At 39.8% G+C, this 19,254-nt stretch overlaps 1 protein-coding gene across 1 annotated transcript in view; it reads right to left on the reverse strand.

Annotated features, from left to right (window-relative positions):
* ITPR2 (inositol 1,4,5-trisphosphate receptor type 2) overlaps nt 1–19,254 on the reverse strand; it is a 502,139-nt gene that overhangs the window by 447,710 nt on the left and 35,175 nt on the right. The window contains exon 2 of the mRNA XM_059185826.1: nt 18,819–18,889. Coding sequence (XP_059041809.1) covers nt 18,819–18,889 — 71 coding nt within the window. The remainder of the gene's footprint in view (nt 1–18,818; nt 18,890–19,254) is intronic.

A 19,254-nucleotide genomic window follows, 5' to 3' on the forward strand; every position in this document is an offset into this window, starting at 1 on the left:
TTTGAGGGTTTTTGGTGTCAAGTTGTATCAGTTCTTTATATATATTGGATGCTAAATCTTTATTGGATATGTCATTTGCAAATATCTTCTCCCATTCAGTAGGTTGCCTTTTAGTTTTGTTGAATATTTCCTTTGTTTGCTTTGCAGAAGCTTATTTTGATGTAGTCCTGATAGTTTATTTTTGCTTTTGTTTCCCTTGCCTCAGGAGACAAATCTAGAAAAATGTTACTATAGCTGATGCAGAAAAATTAGAAAAGTTACTGCCTGTGCTCTCTTATAGGCTTTCTACAGTTTCAGGTCTCACAGTTGGGTCTTTAATCCATTTTGAGTTTATTTTTGTGTACGGTGTGAAGTGGTCCAGTTTAATTCTTTTGCATGTGGCTTTCCAGTTTTTCCAACACCATTTGTTGAAGACACTTTTTCCAGTTGCACATTGTTCCCTCCTTTGTTGAAGACGAAATGACCATATAATCATGGGTTTGTTTCTGGGCTCTCTATTCTGTTCCATTGATCAATGTGTCTATTTTTGTGCCAATACTATACTGTTCTGATTATTATAGCTTTATAGTATAAATTGAAATCTGAGATTGTTATACCTTCAGTTTCATTCAGCTTTTTCAAGATTGCTTTGGCTATTCAAGATCTTTTGTGGGTCCATACAAATTTTAAGATTATTTGTTCTAGTTTTGTGAAAAATACTGTTGGTATTTTGACAGAGATTCCATTAAATTGATAGACTGCTTTGGGTAGTATGGACACTTTGACAATATTTGTTCTTCCAATCCATGAGCATGCAATAGCTTTCCATTTGTTTGTGTCCTCTTCAATTTCTTCCATCAATGTTTTATAGTTTTCAGAGTACAGAAAACTTTTCACCTTTGGATAAGTTCATTTCTAGGTATTTTGCTAATTTTGGTGCAATTATAAAAGGGATTTCTTTCTCTTACTTTCTCTTTCTGTTACTTCACAATTAGTGTATAGAAATGCGATGGATTTCTGTGTATTAATTCTGTATCTTAACACTTTACTGAATTATCTTACCAGTTCTAGTATTTTTTTGATGGAGTCTTCCAGGTTTTCTATATATAGTATGATGTCATAGTGAAAATATGTGAAAGTTTACTTCACATATAGTGAAAGTTTACTTCTTCCTTACCAATTTGGATGTCTTTTATTTCTTTTTCTTGTTTGATTGCTGTTGCTAGGACTTCCACTACTGTGTTGAATGAAAGTGGTTGAGAGTGGACATAGTTATCTTGTTCCTGATCTTTGGGGAAAGGCTCTAAGTTTTTCCCCATTAAGGATTTTTCAAGATTGCTTTGGCTATTCAAGATCTTTTGTGGGTCCATACAAATTTTAAGATTATTTGTTCTAGTTCTAGAAGCTGTGGGTTTTTCATATATGGGCTTTATTAAGTTGAGGTGTGTTCCCTCTAAACCTACTATGTTAAGGGTTTTTACCATGAATGGATGTTGTACTATGTCAAATGCTGTTTCTGCATCTATTAAAATGATCATATGGATTTTTATCCTTCCTCTTGTTGATGTCATGTATTACTAATCGATTTATAAGTATTGAACCACCCTTGCATCCAGGGAATAAGTCCCACTTAATCATGAATGATTTTTTTTATGTATTGTTGAATTTGGTTTTCAAGTAACCTTTTGCTTTAAAGCTCTCTGATAACAGCAATAATTGGCTTCCAATGCACTCCCTGGAATTCTCGCTTGCCTGTGCTCCCTCCAGACATTCAAGCCAGCCTCACAGAGGCAGTGAAAAAATTTAAAAATTCTGAGCCTTAGGTAGAAAAGCTATCATGATATAAAACAACTTTAGTTTTTTCTAGCCTCATAAACTAAAAAAATGTGTGTATATGTCTGTGTGTGTAAAAAAACATAGGTTTTTCTGAATATAAAACTGATAAATGACCACTGGAAAAAAATGGGAAAATCTAAAGAGTATAAAGAAAAAAAAAAAAAAAAACACTCTTTTCATGCCCCAAGGTTAACCAGGTTTAACAAGCAGTCATATACATTTACTAAAATACACACTTATGCAGGCATATCATATTTAGGTAACTGGAAATGCATTTATATAAACTGTATATAAAATATATCCAGTTCACATAAAGCCTTTTTTAAACTTCACATCTTCTAATGTCATTAAACATTACCTTGAAAACATTAAATTCCCACTTAGGACACATGATGACATATAAATCTTTTTCCTCCTCTTGTATATTCATTCCCTCCATTAAAAGTATTACTGCGATAAATACTGCATCTCATATGTTTCTCAAAATTTTATTTGGTTCTACAATCTTTATACTTAAAAATTCAATCTTTCACAAATATTCCTCACAAGCCTATCCTACTGTAGGCACAGTACTGGAGATACCACGCTGAACCTTGAAAAGCACACAGAAAATAGATATTTCTCCTGTCCCCTCTATTGATTCTGCCTCCTTGGTATACCTGTTGGCATCCTGACTTCTAATTATTTTTCCAGACCACAGTTCTTGCCTATTCCCTGTCCATCCACTGCTTTTAACACATGCCCTTTCCCAGAGCTCAGTGAAATTTATTCCTAACTCTTGCTACCTGACTGTTCCTTTAGCAAACAGTTCTCAAATTTGTTGGTCTCAAGACCTCTTTACAGTCTTAAAAATTACTGAGAACCCCAAAGATATTTCCTTTTGTGGCCATTTCTACTTTATTTACTGTATGACAAATTAAACTGAGAACTTTCTAGCGCAGTAAATCACAAGCACATAATCCATTAGACAATAGAAAGGTTACACCACCACACTTCATGCCGCCTCCAGAAAACTCCACTATCCACTCAAGAAAGAGAATAAACAAGGCAATTAATGTCTTAGTCTCATAATGAAAAAGTTTTATCTTAGAGAGCATCCTAAAAGGATCTGGAGGACTCCAAGCTGCAGAATCACAAGAAGCCCTTTGCCCTTCGACCACTTCTGTTACCTAATCTACATTTTGCATTGACCATCTCTTATGGCCTATGGCAACCACGAGGGGATTGTCTTCAGCTAGGCTGGTTGCCATACACCACAATGGCGTGGCTCACAGGGCACGTGTAATAAGTGCTCCCAGTTGCCCCTGTTTGCTCTGTAAGTGATCAGTTTCCAAGTCCCAAAGGTTTTATCCAACTAAGTCAGTGTTTCTAGGCTACTTATAAGTTCTAGGCTATTTAAGTGATGAAATCTTCAATTCCAGGTTGTTGAATAAATTTTACTTAGGAAGGTAAGCAAGAGATAGGCAATATATCCAAAGAAGCCTCTAGAACAGTGTTACCCATCCCTTGTGTTAGGATGAAAGTGGGGAACTGTCCTTTTCTCCTGGCTTACATACATATAAGCCAATTAATGGAAATACCAGCCTTTCATTTTACTAGCAATGTTGACGAAATATATAGAAAGAAAATAAGGTGAGAAAGAAATAGGAATTAAAGAAATTCCATTGTTAATGTCTTTGGTGTGTGTTTTTTTTTTTTAAGATTGTGTTTATTTGACAGAGAGAGACCCAGCAAGAGAGGAAACACAAGCAGTGGGAGAAGGAGAAGGAGAAGCAGCTTCCCAACAAGCAGGGAGCCTGATGCAGGCCTTGATCCCATGACCCTGGGATCATGACCTGAGCTGAAAACAGACCCTTAACCGACTGAGCCACCAAGGTGCCCCATTGTTAATGCCTTAAATCAAAATATTAGTTACGCTCAACTGGGTGCTTTTTGCTTTGTTTTTATGCTTGCCCTCTGGACAGTCACACTGTTTTTTTTTAACATGGTATTTCATGGGTATCAGATTTTTTCTTTCATAACCTGGCCACACAATTTACTCTATTTTGAGGGTTTTTTCTTAAGATTTTATTTATTTATTTATGAGAGAGAGAGAGAGAGCATAAGCTAGAGCATAAGCAGGGTGAGTGGCAGGCAGAGGCAGAGGGAGAAGCAGGCTCCCAGATGAACAAGGAGGCCGATGTGGGGCTCTATCCCAGGATCCCGGGATCATGATCTGAGGTGAAAACAGACGCTTAACTGATTGAGCCACCCAGGTGACCCACAATTAACTTTGTTTAACTCCGTTCCTTCTAATATTGACCCACATCAAGGTATCTAATTATGCAGATGCAATCAGAAGGACCGCAGCATAACTGGGAAGCTTTCTACAACTCTGGCTGCATTTGTACTTCATGAAATACATCTAAATAGAATCAGAGGGACAAATTCTTCTTTCCAAACAGGAGCTGAAACTTCTCGCATTTAGAAAATGCTAGTTAAAAAGCCAGGTTTAGCCTCCCCATACCTATGATTTCAAGAGAGGAGGCTCTTAGATAAGCCTATTATCTCCCAGTTCCACATGTCCCTTGAGAGCCTATGGAAATTTAAGTCTCACCACCTCGAAGTCCATCCAGTGGAAGATGGTCATACACATTTACAAACACGCATGCACACACACGGCAGCCAGTCATGTAGATCAACATTAGAGAATTACCAAGACTCAGTGAGTTCCTGGGGACTCCCACTTTAATTTTCAGGACATCCCTCTCTCTTTGTAGAGGTCTCCAGTTGAAAAAGGCAAGCAAGTTCAGGAAGAACAAGGGTGAGTCAGTGGCGCATTGCCAAGTGGGGTTGGATCTACTTTTGACGGCTGCTTTCTTAGGTTTTTACCTACTTTATTCTCTAAAAGACAAAGTTTCCAAACTATTTCCAAGCATTTGTAAAACAAATAATAACACCCGCCAGCACCTGTTTGCTTTATTCTGAAATTGCTGTGTTTACTTTGAAAGCCACAAAATGTAAACAATGGCACCTGATCAGAGAAGATCTTTAAACGGCTCACTCACTAAATCAACACCTGGAAAGGAAAGGCAGTTTACTTGAACTTGAATACATAATGTACAAATCAAACTTTTATCTTAATGGTAGCTTAAATAAGTTAATGATTTGTAAGATTCATGGAGATACACAGAGACTTTCATAAACAAAATATAACTTATATTAATTTATTTAATACTTGTAAGAGAGTGAAACAAGTAAGGGCCACCTACCAGAAACCATAGAAGTACAATCTTAATTCACTTATACTTCCACTTAACAAATATGTATATGACATTCTCCGACATGAACATAGTTTATGCTGTAGAGCATGAGAAAACTGAAGTGATTTGACTTTTTAACACGCCTTTTAATATGCCTACCAGACAGGATAATAGAAATGTTTTAAAAATCCCGACTTTTAGGGCACCTGGATGGCTCAGTTGGTTGAGGGACCGACTCTTGGTTTCTGTTCAGGTCATGATCTCAGGGTCATGATATGGAGCCCTGGGTAGGGCTCTGCACTCAGCAGGGTTCTTCTTGAGATCCTCTCCCTCTGCCCTACCCACCCCCCCACACACACACACTCCTTCTCTCTCTCAAAGAAATAAATAGATCTCTTTTTTTAAAAATCACCACTATTTACTTCCATGAAGAGTTTTTGAGTGAGCTATAGCCTCAGTTCTATAAACAGTCCATGCTTCTTACCATATGTTCCTAGAAACTACATTATAAAAAGAATGCACTTTCTATAGGAAATTCCACAGGAATAAAATAACTGGGTTATTTTTCTAATAACACAAAGTTAAATATATGGTTAATATAATGCAAAAAATAAATATTACCTCTAACCCTCCAGATCATTTAGAAGAGCAAACATCCTTTAAAGTGACTAAAATAAAGTGATTAAATGATAACATAAGGATCATTCTTTTCCCCAAAATTAATACTGTTATTATGTAAATATCTGAAGACATCACTAAGGACAAGCAAAGAGATCTAAATGAATAAGGTCTCTCTCCATCTTCCACACAGCAAGCCATAGAGGCAAAACAAACAAACAAACAAACAAACAAAACAATCACACAAGTGTAGAGTGGAGAGACTTTGTTTTGTTTTGTTTTGTTTTGTTTTTCAGTGAAGTCAAGAGTACTTCTGGGTCAACAGAATGTTTAGCCACCTCAGGGATACTCTATCTTGAGTTGGCTAAATTCATCCCTCCTGCCTCAGCATTTTCCAGAATGGTATATTAACACAGTCATATATTACATAGATTTTTGAGACTGGCTCCTTCCACTTAGATAGCACCTTTGGAATTCATTTGTGTTGCCAGGCATATCAATCCTTCAATCGTTACTACTGAGTAATGTTCTATTATGCAGATATATCACTGCATATATTGGTTATCCATTGACCAGTTGAGATTTTGATTGTTTCCAGTTTTTGCTATAAACATTCATGTACAAATTTTTGTGTGAACTTAATTTCTCACTGCTTTTAGTTAATACCCAAGAGTGAAATTTGGAGGTCATATAGTATGTGCATATTTAACTTAATAAAAAAACTGCCAAACTCTTTTCCAAAATGGCTGTACCATCTTGTATACCACGAGCCATGTAAGAGAGTCCTAGTTGATCTGCATCCTTGTCAACACTTGGTATTTTCAATATTTTTTTAAACCATTTTTGCAGTGGTACTTCATGGTGGCTCTTGATACTGAGATGTTATTTTCTGGCACCTGAAATGTTGATATTCCTGGAGATTCCAATTAGGGTACTCTTTTTTTCTCATTCTCACAGATTTAAATTTAATCCAAATTTTAATAAATTTCAAATCTCCATTTTTCCATCTAGATTTCTGAGCCTCCAGGTCAATATATCCAGCAATCTTCTAAATCTACTTCTCAGGCAGAAAGGATGCCAGAACCAAGCTCATTACTGGGGTAAACTGCAAAGAGGCCATAAGTTCTTCCCATCCCTGTACACACATCTTATTGCTGGTGACTTTGGAGCTCTGTCTATCAAAAGGCACAGACAATGTCTCCATGCTTTGCATCTGAATATACTTGTGTCACATTAGTAACTGTGACACAAGCAGGGGTCTGAACAGTGATGAGCACTGGTGTTCGCCCTTTTTGCTGTTGTCATACTATCCTTATGTGAAGAACCTGAGCTAGCCTTCCAGGCAGTAAGAGACACATGGCTCAGCAGCCCCCATCAACAGCCTATCCACAGGCAGATATGTGAGTGAAACCATCCCAAACTATCCAGCTGCAAAATACCTACAGATACTTGAGCAAGTTTAGCAGAAATCAGCCAGGCCAGCTCAGAACCAAAGAATCAGTCAAGGAACCACAGATTCATGAATTAAATAAATGGATGCTAAGTGAGTCACTCAGTTGGGGGATGTTTTGACAGATAGTAAGAAAGAAAGAGTTGATACAATCACCTTCCCCTATCAAGTAGTTTCTTTTGTATTCCCTATCTCAATACACGCTACTACCATCTACTACATTGCCCAAAACGGAAACCTGGAAGAACTCTGGGACATATGCTTCTCCCTCGCCTCTACGGCCTACCCCACTTCCTCACACAATAAGTTACCAAGGCCTAATATGGTCAAATACATCCCCTTCTCACCATCCAAAGCTACTAGCTTAGTCCATTATCAAATTTTCTCGACTATTTTTAATAGTCTCCTCGTTGATATCCCATTATATATTTCCAACCTCTCCATGTAAAAGAACAGTATTTCAAAATTTCAATTCTGATCATGTCTCAGACCAACTTAAAATTCTTTAATAGTCCTCCACTGTCTTAACATAAGTATCCAATGCCTCAATGCGGCATATAAGGCCATGGGGCATCTGACCTCCTCCAAGCTCATCTCTGCCACTCTTCCACATTCTCCTAAGCTTTAAACACTCTGAAAAGCCACAAACACAAAGGGGTCATGCCACTGCACTCCTCTGCACCTCAGCCAGAAATGCTTCTCCTCGACCCGCTCCTTTCCACCTGGCTAACAACCGCACATTCTTCCACAGCTCCAGCTCACCTCCATTCTTCCGAATTCCTAAATCAAATACAATCCTCTTCGTGCTTCTGAAGCCCCTTGGGCTTAAAAGCAATACGGTTAATAGTTAAGGGTCTGGATTTCAATCAAAGCTTTGCTTCTATAAAAACTTGAGCAAGTTACTGAAGTTCTCCAATCTCAATTTCCTCAGCTGTAAAATGGGGGGTGACAGAGAATGTTACCCTTCACCCCCTGTATCCATTGTCTTCTTCCTTTCAGTAACAGAACTCCTAAGTTTAGGTAGGCAAATGGTCAGCTGTCAGCCCACTAACCACCACATTCCTCAGGCTCCTTGCAACAAGATGTGGCCATGTGTTTGTTCCCTGTGGCTACCATAACAAATGGCTAAAGAGTTGGTGGCTAAAAACAACAAAAACTATTCTCCTATAATTCTGAAGGCCATAAGTCCAAAATCAAGGTGTCAAAAGAGCCATATTCCTTCTGAGAGATCTAGGAAACCATCCTCTCTTATCTTATCCAGCTGCTGGTGGCCCCAGGTATTCCATGGCCTGTGGCAACATAACTGGTTGCTCTGTGTCTGTCTTTGCATGGCCTTCTCCTCTCTGTGTCTTCTCCTCTTCTGTCTCTTACATGGACATTTGTCATTGGATATGGCACCCACCTGGGTAATCCAAGATGATCTCATCTCAAGATTCTTAATGTAATCACATTTGCAAAAATTCTTTCTTCCTTACTAATAAGATAACATTCATAGGATCCAGGTATTAGGATATGGACTTAATTTTGGGGGGCTACCCATGTGACAAAGAAATATGAGAAGGAGTGATATATGAAGTTCCAGATGTTCCTGAAAGAAAAATCTACTTGCCCTGGATTTCTTTTACCCCCTTTTCTTTCTTTCATTTTTTTTAAAGATTTTATTATTTGAGTGAGAGAGAGAGAGAGAGAACAAGCAAGGAAAGAGGCAGAGGGAGAAACAGACTCCCCACTGAGCAGGAGCCTGACACAGGGCTAGATCCCAGGATGCTGGGATCACGACCCAAATTGAAGGCAGACATTTAACCAGCTGAACCACCCAGGTGCCCCTCCCTCTTTCTACTGACTGGGAAGTGGTGACTACTGGAACAACTTTGGGAGCCATGTGCTGAGGATGGTAGAATTGCCAAGATGGTTCTGATCCACTCACTTAGGAACTATGAAATGGGAGAGAAATAACTTCTACCTTATATAAGCCATTGGTGGTCATCTAATTCATGCAGATAATAATGTTTCAATAATAATACATACCTCCTAAGGTTACATGAGAATCACATGGATTAATAGAATGTGAAACATCACCAGACATATAGTAAAAACTAAATAAACGTGACATCCTCAGTGGTAGCAGCAGAGCAGGCTTGGTGACATTTAAGTATCATTGGCTAACTTTTGTATCTCCTAGAACATCAAATGTATTGAGGTAAATGGCTTAGTGCTTTCATCTCAGCATTACAGTTAAAGAATGCCAAGCATTCTGTCACTGAAAAGTAGATGCAGTTCAGCTTGGTGTACCAACTATTACCCTAGGAACTATTTTCATGAAAAGGTTCACCCTCAGCCTGAAAAATCAAGATCTCCCTTCCCTGTGGATACAAATTTTTTAAGCTACAGGTCAAATGCTATCTTTATTAAGAAGCTTTCCTCATCTCTCAAAACAGGAAATTAAAATCTCCATCCTCCTACAATACCTTCACCACACCTTTTTATTTAGGCTTTATCGCTTCTACCTTGTGCTATAATTGTATGTATGTACATCTTATCTCCCTCATTAGATTATAAATTCCTTGAGAGCAGTGTTCATTTCTGACTCATTTGAGCCATACCAATGAGTTCGCATGCTACATTTCACACAATGGATATTGAATAAATCTTACGAAATATATCCCAAAACTTGATAATGTTGAAGAACAAATTTGCCTCACCACCTAGTTAGCTGTGTAATCTTAAACATGTTGCTTGACTTCTCTAAAGTGTAGTTTCCACGTTTGTAAAACGGGGCTATTGAGAATTAAACAAGGTAACATGGATAAAGGCCGACATAACCACTCAAAGTTAAGAAATTTTTTTTTAATATTTTATTTATTTATTTGACAGACAGAAATCACAGTAGGCACAGAGGCAGGCAGGGGGGGGGGGGAAGCAGGCTCCCCACTGAGCAGAGAGCCCGAAGTGGGGCTTGATTCCAGACCCTGGGATCATGACCTGATCCGAAGGCAGAGGCTTTAACCCACTGAGCCACCCAGGTGCCCCCAAAGTTAAGAAATTTACATTTAGAACTTTCTTTTTCAGAAAGAGTAGTCTTGGCTATTAAAATTCGTACAAAGGGTATTTATTCAATATTTACGAGGAATGTAGACACAAACTAACTTCATACCCAATACTGAAGCGAGATTTTTACAATGAGCTAGCAGCACAGGAAAATCAGCCCCTGGAGAGAGGATTAGAAAGTGGGGGTGTCAGAGTTGTCCTTATGCCACGAAATGCACACAGGACAAGTGTTCATTTTCTGCCCATTAGTTCTTACTCTTAAGGGAGAGAACTAAATTTCACAACTTAGAGCCACAAATCAAAGTTCGTGTACCATATTTATTTTAGATACATAATTAAGTATGCCAGTGCTAGCCTACATATCCAATTCGTGAGGCTTGCAAAGTAGTCCTATCTGACCGTTGAGAACCACAGCAACTTCCTCCATTAAAGACTGAAGCATCTTACAGCCCAGGCACTTTTGCAGTCCTGACCAGATCCAACAGAAGAAGCAAAGAGGAAAAGCAGTCCATTTCCATTTCATCCTTTGGCCCTTCTCTGAAACCTCACTGAGAAGAGTAAGTTTATTATCCAATTTCCATTGCCTCTTAAGAGCTTAATAATAGGGACTTATCTTACTATGACAACGTACTACAAATACACAGGATCAGTGCAGCAGTAACATGCCACTGGAGACTTTAAAGACTTTTAGGTATAAATCATGTAATCGTTGGCTTGGAAATTCATTGGAATTTTCTAGACTTCTTTGTAGGAAACCACAAAATGCTATAACCTTAATAAACTTCACTCAATACATGTAGAAGTTTTCATCTTCTGCTATTCACCCTACAGATTAATATGTTAGAGGGCATCCTTGACACCAATGAACTTAAATCTAGAGGAGTAGAATTGAAGACTATAACAAAGTAACAGGTCTACACATTGCTTTATTATAAAACAACTAATCAGCCAGCAATTTTGTTATATGCTGGGTGGTGTTAAAACACGCCCCCCCCCAAAGAGTATCTGACAACAGGCCTGAAATTATATTGCCTTTAAGAATTATAATTTTTTCTAGAACTTACTCATTCTTTCAACAAAAATTAATTCAGCACTAACAATATGCAAAGCACTGTTCTTGATCTTGGTAACTCCCCAGAAGGCAAGGCTAACACAGTCTTTACCCTCAAACAGTTTATAGCCTAACTGCAGGTCTTTCAAGTAAAGAAACAGGTGCAGCTTCTGAACATGTACAAGTAATGTGACTATGTGTCTTCAGGCCCAAGTTCACTGACAACTACAGTGGACAGTTTCCAGCATGTTGAGAGCTTCCAACCTCCAGTTCCCCCATCTCTCTTCTCTTTGTGAGAGCTTTCCCTGAAAGCTTTCCCTTTTACTTGAAGAAATTCTTAGGTACAAGCAGAAGCAGCCCAGAAGTGTTGTGGAAGAGGGTGATAACACCCTTGTAGGGGCAACCTGTTACCCACAGAAGATGCAAGTTGGCCCCAGCTTTTCTGTCCTTGGGCAGGAGATTCTGAGGCATGGTCCTGAGGAAGTCTCAGAAGGCTCTAGCAGCACAGAGTTCCAGTTGCCACAGTGATGGACATCAATGAACAATTTGTTGCCTTTTCTTTCCCTAGACTTACTCTCCCCCACCGCTTCATCCGGGCTTCCAGAGATTACCTCCTAAATGTAGTACCTCCAACCATGTCTTCCAAAGTCTGATTTGTAGAGACTCTGACTAATGCAATTCTACTCTATTTCTCCTCAGAGATATTCAATAACACTGGAATAAAACATGGATTCAGAGGATCACACATCTACCTTTTACCAACTGAACAAATTTCAAGGTGTTGTAAGGCTGGGAATTTGAATAAATAATTCGGGTAAGAGTTAAGATCTGAGAGAGAGCTAGAGTGAGAGACAGGGTGAGTGGCAGGCTGGAATAATAAGCCAATCAATGCCAATAAAATGAAATGTAACAGAGTCTCTACTTGGTTCCAAAGAACCAATTATACAGCACAGGAGGAAGACAATGAGGATTCAGAGACTCAAAGGAAAAGCATCAGGAAAAGCATCTGGAGGTGAGGGAAGGAGTACTGCCCAAGACTCTCGAGCCACAAACATGGGATCCCAAAAAGAGGAAAATTCTCATCACACTACACCCAGATGTACTACATTCTCTTCTTTCCACATCTCTAAGAACTACACTGACAAACAGGAACCCAACCAGAAAACAAACAAGACAGTGTAATGAAAGCTAGAGAAATCACCATGAAGAATTTGTGACTGGCCACAAGTGAAAGACGTTTTAAAAAGTAAGCCTATAGAAAGAAAGATGTGCAGAAATGTGATCGTTCTAAACAAATACTTTAAAGGACTGTTGTGTGGAAGCGGGATTAGATTTAATCTATGTGAGTATACAGAACCACTGAGTAAAACTTATAGGAGAGGATAATTCAATACATAATATGGCAGAGTGATTAAAAACAAACAGCTCTGGGGGTTCCTGGTGGTTCAGTGCCTTAAGCCTCTGCCTTCAGCTCAGTTCATGATCCCAAGGTCCTGGGATCGAGCCCCACCTCCGGCTCTCTGCTCAGCAGGGAGCCTGCTTCCCCCTCTATCTGCCTGCCTCTCTGCCTACTTGTGATCTCTGACTGTCAAATAAATAAATAAAATCTTTAAAACAAACAAACAAACAGCTCTGGAGTCAGTGACCTCAAGATGGCTGCATAACCTCATTATACTTAACTCTGTCAACCACAAAATTGGGAATAACAACAATTTTCACTTTTAGGGTTATTGTGATTACCACATAATAATGCATAGGAAGCCCCAAGCACAGTGTAGCATGTATTAAATGTTCCATAAGTGTTAGTTATTTCAAACCTGAACTTGTTTCAGCCTTCATCAAAAAATTACACTAACAGGGGCACCTGGGTGGCTCAGTTGTTAAGCATCTGTCTTTGGCTCAGGTCATGATCCCAGGGTCCTGGGATCAAGCCCCACATCAGGCTCCCTGCTCAGTGGGGAGCCTGCTTCTCCCCCTCCCACTCCCCCTGCCTGTGTTTCCACCCTCATTGTCTCTCTCTCTCTGTTTCAAATAAAAAAGTAAATAAAATATTTTTTTAAAAATTACACTAACCCCAAATCTGAAGAAATTCAGCACAGCAACTGTCAAACTGGTAAAGGAGGTATTTATACTAGAAAATCACTGTGTTAGACAAGATAGACATGGTCGACTACATAAAAACTCAAAGCTACTATGTAGCAAGATGGCTTTCTCACTTGTGCGCCTGGCCTGCGTGTGTAACTTTCATGACTAGAGGCAAAAGGTGAGAGTCCCAGCCTTTAAAGGGACTTCCCTGAATTATACAAAGAGACGGAACTGAATTGAAAAAATAATCTTGTCACTCTTCTCCAAAGACTATGATTTTCACTACCTATGTTAGCATTGCACCACAGAGCAGAAGATTTCTCTATTTAAGTTCTACTTCCAGAAACATTTTAACTTGCTGCTTCGGGATGACTATTTGCTTGCCAGATGTGTCCACTTGATAGGTATGGTAGATGATGAAATAGTCACATGTCAAATGAGCACAGAATCTCAGAGTTGGACATTTCAAGACCAAAGGGACAAACCCTGAGGAATACCTAAGCCACCAGAAGGGGCTATCTTCTCTTCATTCCATCGCTCTGGGGGGGTGGCTTCCTGGGTTCTCTACTACTTCTGTGTTTTATCACACTGATGGTAATAAAGGCACACATAAACCTGTCTTGCCTGGATTTATATTAGCTTTTCCTCCTAAAAGAGAATGCACATGTATTAATAGAGCACAGGCTTCAGGAAAAATCCACATCAGAGAAGAGCTTTCTAGAGAGTAGAGGGCAAGGGAGATAGGAAAAGAAGTGTCTAAGGAACTATGGGGGAGAAAGGAAAACCAAAAGACTATAAAGTCAATAAAACAACTGCTATAAATTAGTATGAATGAGAAGGATTACATTCTATGTCAAAAAATGGGACCAGGGGCACCTGAGTGGCTCAGTGGGTTAAAGCCTCTGCCTTCAGCTCAGGTCATGATCCCAGGGTCCTAGGATTGAGCACCAAATCAGGCTCTCTGCTCAGCAGGGAGCCTGCTTCCCCTCTCTCTCTGTCTGCCTCTCTGCCTACTTGTGATTTCTGTCAAATAAATAAATAAAATTTTTTTTTATAATGAGACCAGTGATAAAACATGTTGATATTATGTGTCCCTGATATGTTTGCATAGAGAAGGGCAGTGAACCTCTGTGGTATTCTTTGTTTTTGTTTTGTTTTGTTTTAAGATCTTATTTATTTATTTGACAGAAAGAGAGAGAGAGAAAGAGAGCAAAAACAGTGAGAAGCAGAGGGAGAAGCAGATTCCCCAGTGAGCAGGGAGCCCGCTGCGGGGCTTGATCCCAGGACCCTGCAATTGTGACCTGAGCTGAAGGCAGATGCTTAACCAACTGAGCCACCCAGGCGCCCTCTCAGTAGTATTCATCTCAAAAACTTAACTGCAGGGGCACCTGGGTGGCTCAGTGGGTTAAAGCCTCTGCCTTCGGCTCAGGTCATGATCCCAGAGTCCTGGGATCGGGCCCCACATCGGGCTCTCTGCTCGGCAGGGAGCCTGCTTCCTCCTCTCTCTCTGCCTGCCTCTCTGCCTGCTTGTGATCTCTGTCTGTCAAATTAAAAAAAAAAATCTTAAAAAAAACTTAGCTGCAGCCTAATCATGATAAAAACATCAGGCAATCCCCAAATGAGGGAGATTCTATAAAATCCACCTTGCCAGCATTGTTCAAAGGTTTCAAGGTCATGAAACACAAAGAAAGACTGAGAAAATGTCAGAGACCAGATTAGACTAAGAAGCAGGATGACTAAATGCCCCATGGGGTCCCAGATGGGATCAGGAATGAGGAAGGGAGAAGAGTCAAAAAACTGGTGAAATCCAGAGGAAGTCTGGAACTTAGCCAATAGTAATATTCAAAAGGTAATTTCTTAGCTTTGACAAATACACCGTGACTATGGAAGAGGCTGACACAAGAGGCAACTGGGTGAAGAGGAATCCTCTATAGGAGTTTTACAACTCCTCTGTCCATCAGAATTTATTCCAAAGTTTAAGGGTTATCTTTAAAGAAAATAGATAGTCTTTGACCAGGAGAGGAATTTTGCACTGGCAAGAGAAAGCCACTGCCCATCAGTTAATATTAGTCTGACTGTGTGGTTTCTACTGAGAAATGGCCGTCAATCAGGTTTTAAATAGCCCTCAGGAAGTTGTCGTTAAACCTTGGTTTCCTCTATTCCTACAGGAGGCAATGTGACATAGTCAAAAGAATATTTCACTGTATAACTTTGGATATTGGAGAGAATCATTTTAACCCTTTTGGAGCTCCGGTTCCTCATTCCAAAAACTAGAGGAGTTGCACTAGATTAACTTTGAACTGTCTAGCAGCTCTAAAATTGTAGGATTCGCTCGGACAAACAACAGAATATGAAAAACAAAACTCTTTCCAAATTAATTTGAGACTATCATTTGTATGGCTGAGGCCAGAGGAACTGAGGTGTAGCAGAACCGTGATACACTATTGTTTCTTCACCTTATCTAAAAAGTAACAATGAGGGAGGGTGCTCTGGAAACTTGGCCGAGGAGTCTGGAAATGCAGGGGTGGCAATGCTGGGAGGCCAGTCCATGAAAAGAACAATGATTTTTAAAACCAGAGGGTATACATGCAGGCAGAGAATGGTGAAATGCAAGAACTGTGAAATCTATGTGAAAAGACAAGGCATCTGGGACAAGAAGGCACACTTCTGGCTGCTGAGCAGTCTGAAGACCAAGGCAAGCCCACTGCAGGGCATTATTTACTGGGACTCTGCCACGCCGGGGTTCCAAGAATCATGACAGAAGAGCCAGAGCTTTAAAGATAAAAGGAAAACGTATGGAGAGGGTGGTTGGGTTATGGACCAAGGGTGGGGGAGGGTATGTGCCAAGGTGAGTGCTGTGAAGTGTGTAAGCCTGACGATTCACAGACCTGTACCCCTGGGGCAAATAATACGTTACATGTTAACAACAATAATTAATAAAAAAAAATACTAAATCTTGGGGGGGGAGACTAAAGGAAACCCTCAATCCCCAGTTTTTAAAAAAAGGGACCCTCCTTCTCTGACGATGAAGGGGGTAAGAAAAATGGTTCAGTCTTAAACTAGAGGTAGAAAAATCAGAGCAACCTAGCAGGGACAATGGCAGAGAGTATTAGATTACAGGAAAAGCCAGCCTTCCAGGGGTGGGTTGGAGCACCTGAGTGATTCATACTTTGAATCAATGCCTGTCGAAAAACATGACACCAAGCATCTGTATATAATTATCTGCTGGGCATGGAGTATTACCACGGGGCTGCCTCAATGATCTTCACGCTTTAAAACAATTTGCTTCGCTGGGAAAGAGGAAAAGGAAAAAAGGTGGCCATCCACCCTGAAGGTTGTCTTTGGAAGATTCCTCTCCCTTGATTGACAAAGGAATAAGACTGCCCCACCTGCGGCGGTGAGGTGTGGAGGGGCCCTGAAGAACCAAGTTCTATCCCATGACCCCAGGGAACATTTGGGTCTCTCCTCCGAAAGAACTGAACGATTAGTTTTGGGATGTCTAGCATGGGCCAATAACTGGAAAACAAGGAAAAAGCAGAATCCTGCCCTCGAAGACAGTACAACGTAAGAGCTGAGTCAAATATGTTAAAAGGAAATACATTATGCCTTTCGATGATAAGTAAACTGTCATTTCTATCAGGATTTAAAGCACTTCCCATTTATTCTCTGGAGAGGTCTCCAGCCTCAACTGAGCTCTGTGTGGCTCTCCGTGCCTTTTTCTCATTATTACCCACCTTGCTCTCACCAGCCAACGACAAATGCCCTTTGAGGCTCAAAGCGGTTAGGTGACCTACTTAAAAATGACACAGCCAGTGAGCCGCACAGTCAAAACCTGAACCCCATGTTTTTTCCTGGTACAGAGAAAGATTTGTTGTCCGCGTTTGCCTTGGAAACTTGTCTTTTTATCATTAATGCTCCATCCACACGGCAAGTTACTCATCGGTCACACCGCTGACTCTGCTTCCTGGTGGCTATATGGCGAGTCCGTCCTCAGTGAGGACCCTTGAGGGAACACCTCACATGCTCGGAGTGAGGGGAGAGTCCCTAGTGACTGGTTCCATCAGTGCTTCCAATGGCCAGTGTCTCTCCCATAGCGGTTTTATGTTAATTTTTCCACGTGGAGGAAAAAATGGGAGTTCTCATTCAGATTGACCGATTTAACTCAAAAAATATTTATCGGGCTTGTCATTCTCTCCTCAAGGTTCTGAGTAGGAAGAAAATGAAATATATACATTCTTATAATGAGAATTGGGTGGGAAAGTGTCCATCACGGGGAGTGAGACAAGGAAAATATTTGCCAAATGTGAAAAATACTTCCCTTCCCCAATGTAGGAAGTAGCACAGCCTGACTTGGGCCTGGGGACCTGGGGAATCCCTTCTACCTTCTCTCTCTGGAATTTTATCCCACATTAAATTGCTTTTCGCCATTATGAGAAGGAATGCTTCCACCGTGTGTTCAAAGTGAATGCTGCTTTAAAATTATTTTTATTGGGACGCCTGAATGGCTTAATCAGTTAAGCATCTGCCTTAGGTTCAGGTTGTGATCCCAGGATCCTGGGATCGAGCCTCGCATTGGGCTCTCTGCTCAGTGGGAAATCTGCTTCTTCCTCTCCCTCCCTGTGCTCGTGTTTTCTCTCTGCATCAAATAAATGAATAGAATCTTTTAAAAATTAATCAATTAAAATTATTTCTATTATTGCAAGTACAAACAAATTATGAAATTGATTTGAACAGGCTTTTAATTGCTGGTTTTAGTTTCTTTGCAAATTCCATTAATCCTCCCTAAGAGTTGAATTATAATCGGTCTCCTATTATGGCCCATGTCTCAACTGATATTATCAAGTTAACTCTAAAATTATACTTAGAAAGGAACTCTAAGACAATTGTTCATTATTACATGTCATCCAAAGTGACATTTTAAAAGCTAAGATAAAGAGCTGATAATGAAACACAAATCTTTACAGCATAATTGCCCCAGGAATACATAAATAAATATTTGGCTGTATTTATTAGTTTAGAAAGTAGGCTTTCAGAATTCATTATCAAGATTTCCTTTCAACAGCTGGACTATCATCCAGCAAAACAAAAATTGAAACTACTCTTTCCCTGTAAATCCTTCAATGTGTAAAAGAAGAAAAACAACAAAGAAATTTTTGAAAGACTTTTCAGTGGACACATTTATATGTGAAAGTTTCACACTGAATAAAGTTTTGCGTTTTTTTAAGATTTTATTTATTTATTTGACAGACAGAGATCACAAGTAGGCAGAGAGGCAGGCAGAGAGAAAGAAGAGGAAGGAGGCTCCCTGCCGAGCAGAGAGCCCGATGTGGGGCTTGATCCCAGGACCCTGAGATCATGACCTGAGCCGAAGGCAGAGGCTTTAACCCACTGAGCCACCCAGGTGCCCCCACACTCAATAAACTTTTAACATGACTTTATTTTAAGACACAAAAATAATCTCGGGCCTTTATGTCACATAATAAAAAACAAATAGATATGTATTTCTTACCTCTGAATTTCTTGGGAGGGTTGGCGAGGTCTCCCGCCTCCGGGTGCACCACACATCTGTCATCCACTAACCTGGAAGACAAAGCATATTGATACTGATAACCTCGTCATGGTAGGTATCTACCATGTGGCTACTTTATACGTACTTACTCAGAGTATGAACACCATTTTTCACTAAGAAACTTTTTAACAATCATAAATTTGTAATAAGATTTTGTCATAAAGATACTAATTGAAGCAGCATTTATGAAACTGAAAATTTTTGCTAAATGGAAGGAAACCGGTAACCAATCATGATATAAACAAATGACGGAATACTATAAAACTATTTAAGTCTATTTTTAAAATGTACTGGCCTGCAGAATATTTATAATATGTTTATGAAAATAACTGGTAGCAAACCAATAAGATATCTCACACACACACACCCTCTACAC

This window comes from Mustela lutreola, chromosome 8, assembly GCF_030435805.1.
Source record: "Mustela lutreola isolate mMusLut2 chromosome 8, mMusLut2.pri, whole genome shotgun sequence".
NCBI classification, from domain to species: domain Eukaryota; kingdom Metazoa; phylum Chordata; class Mammalia; order Carnivora; family Mustelidae; genus Mustela; species Mustela lutreola.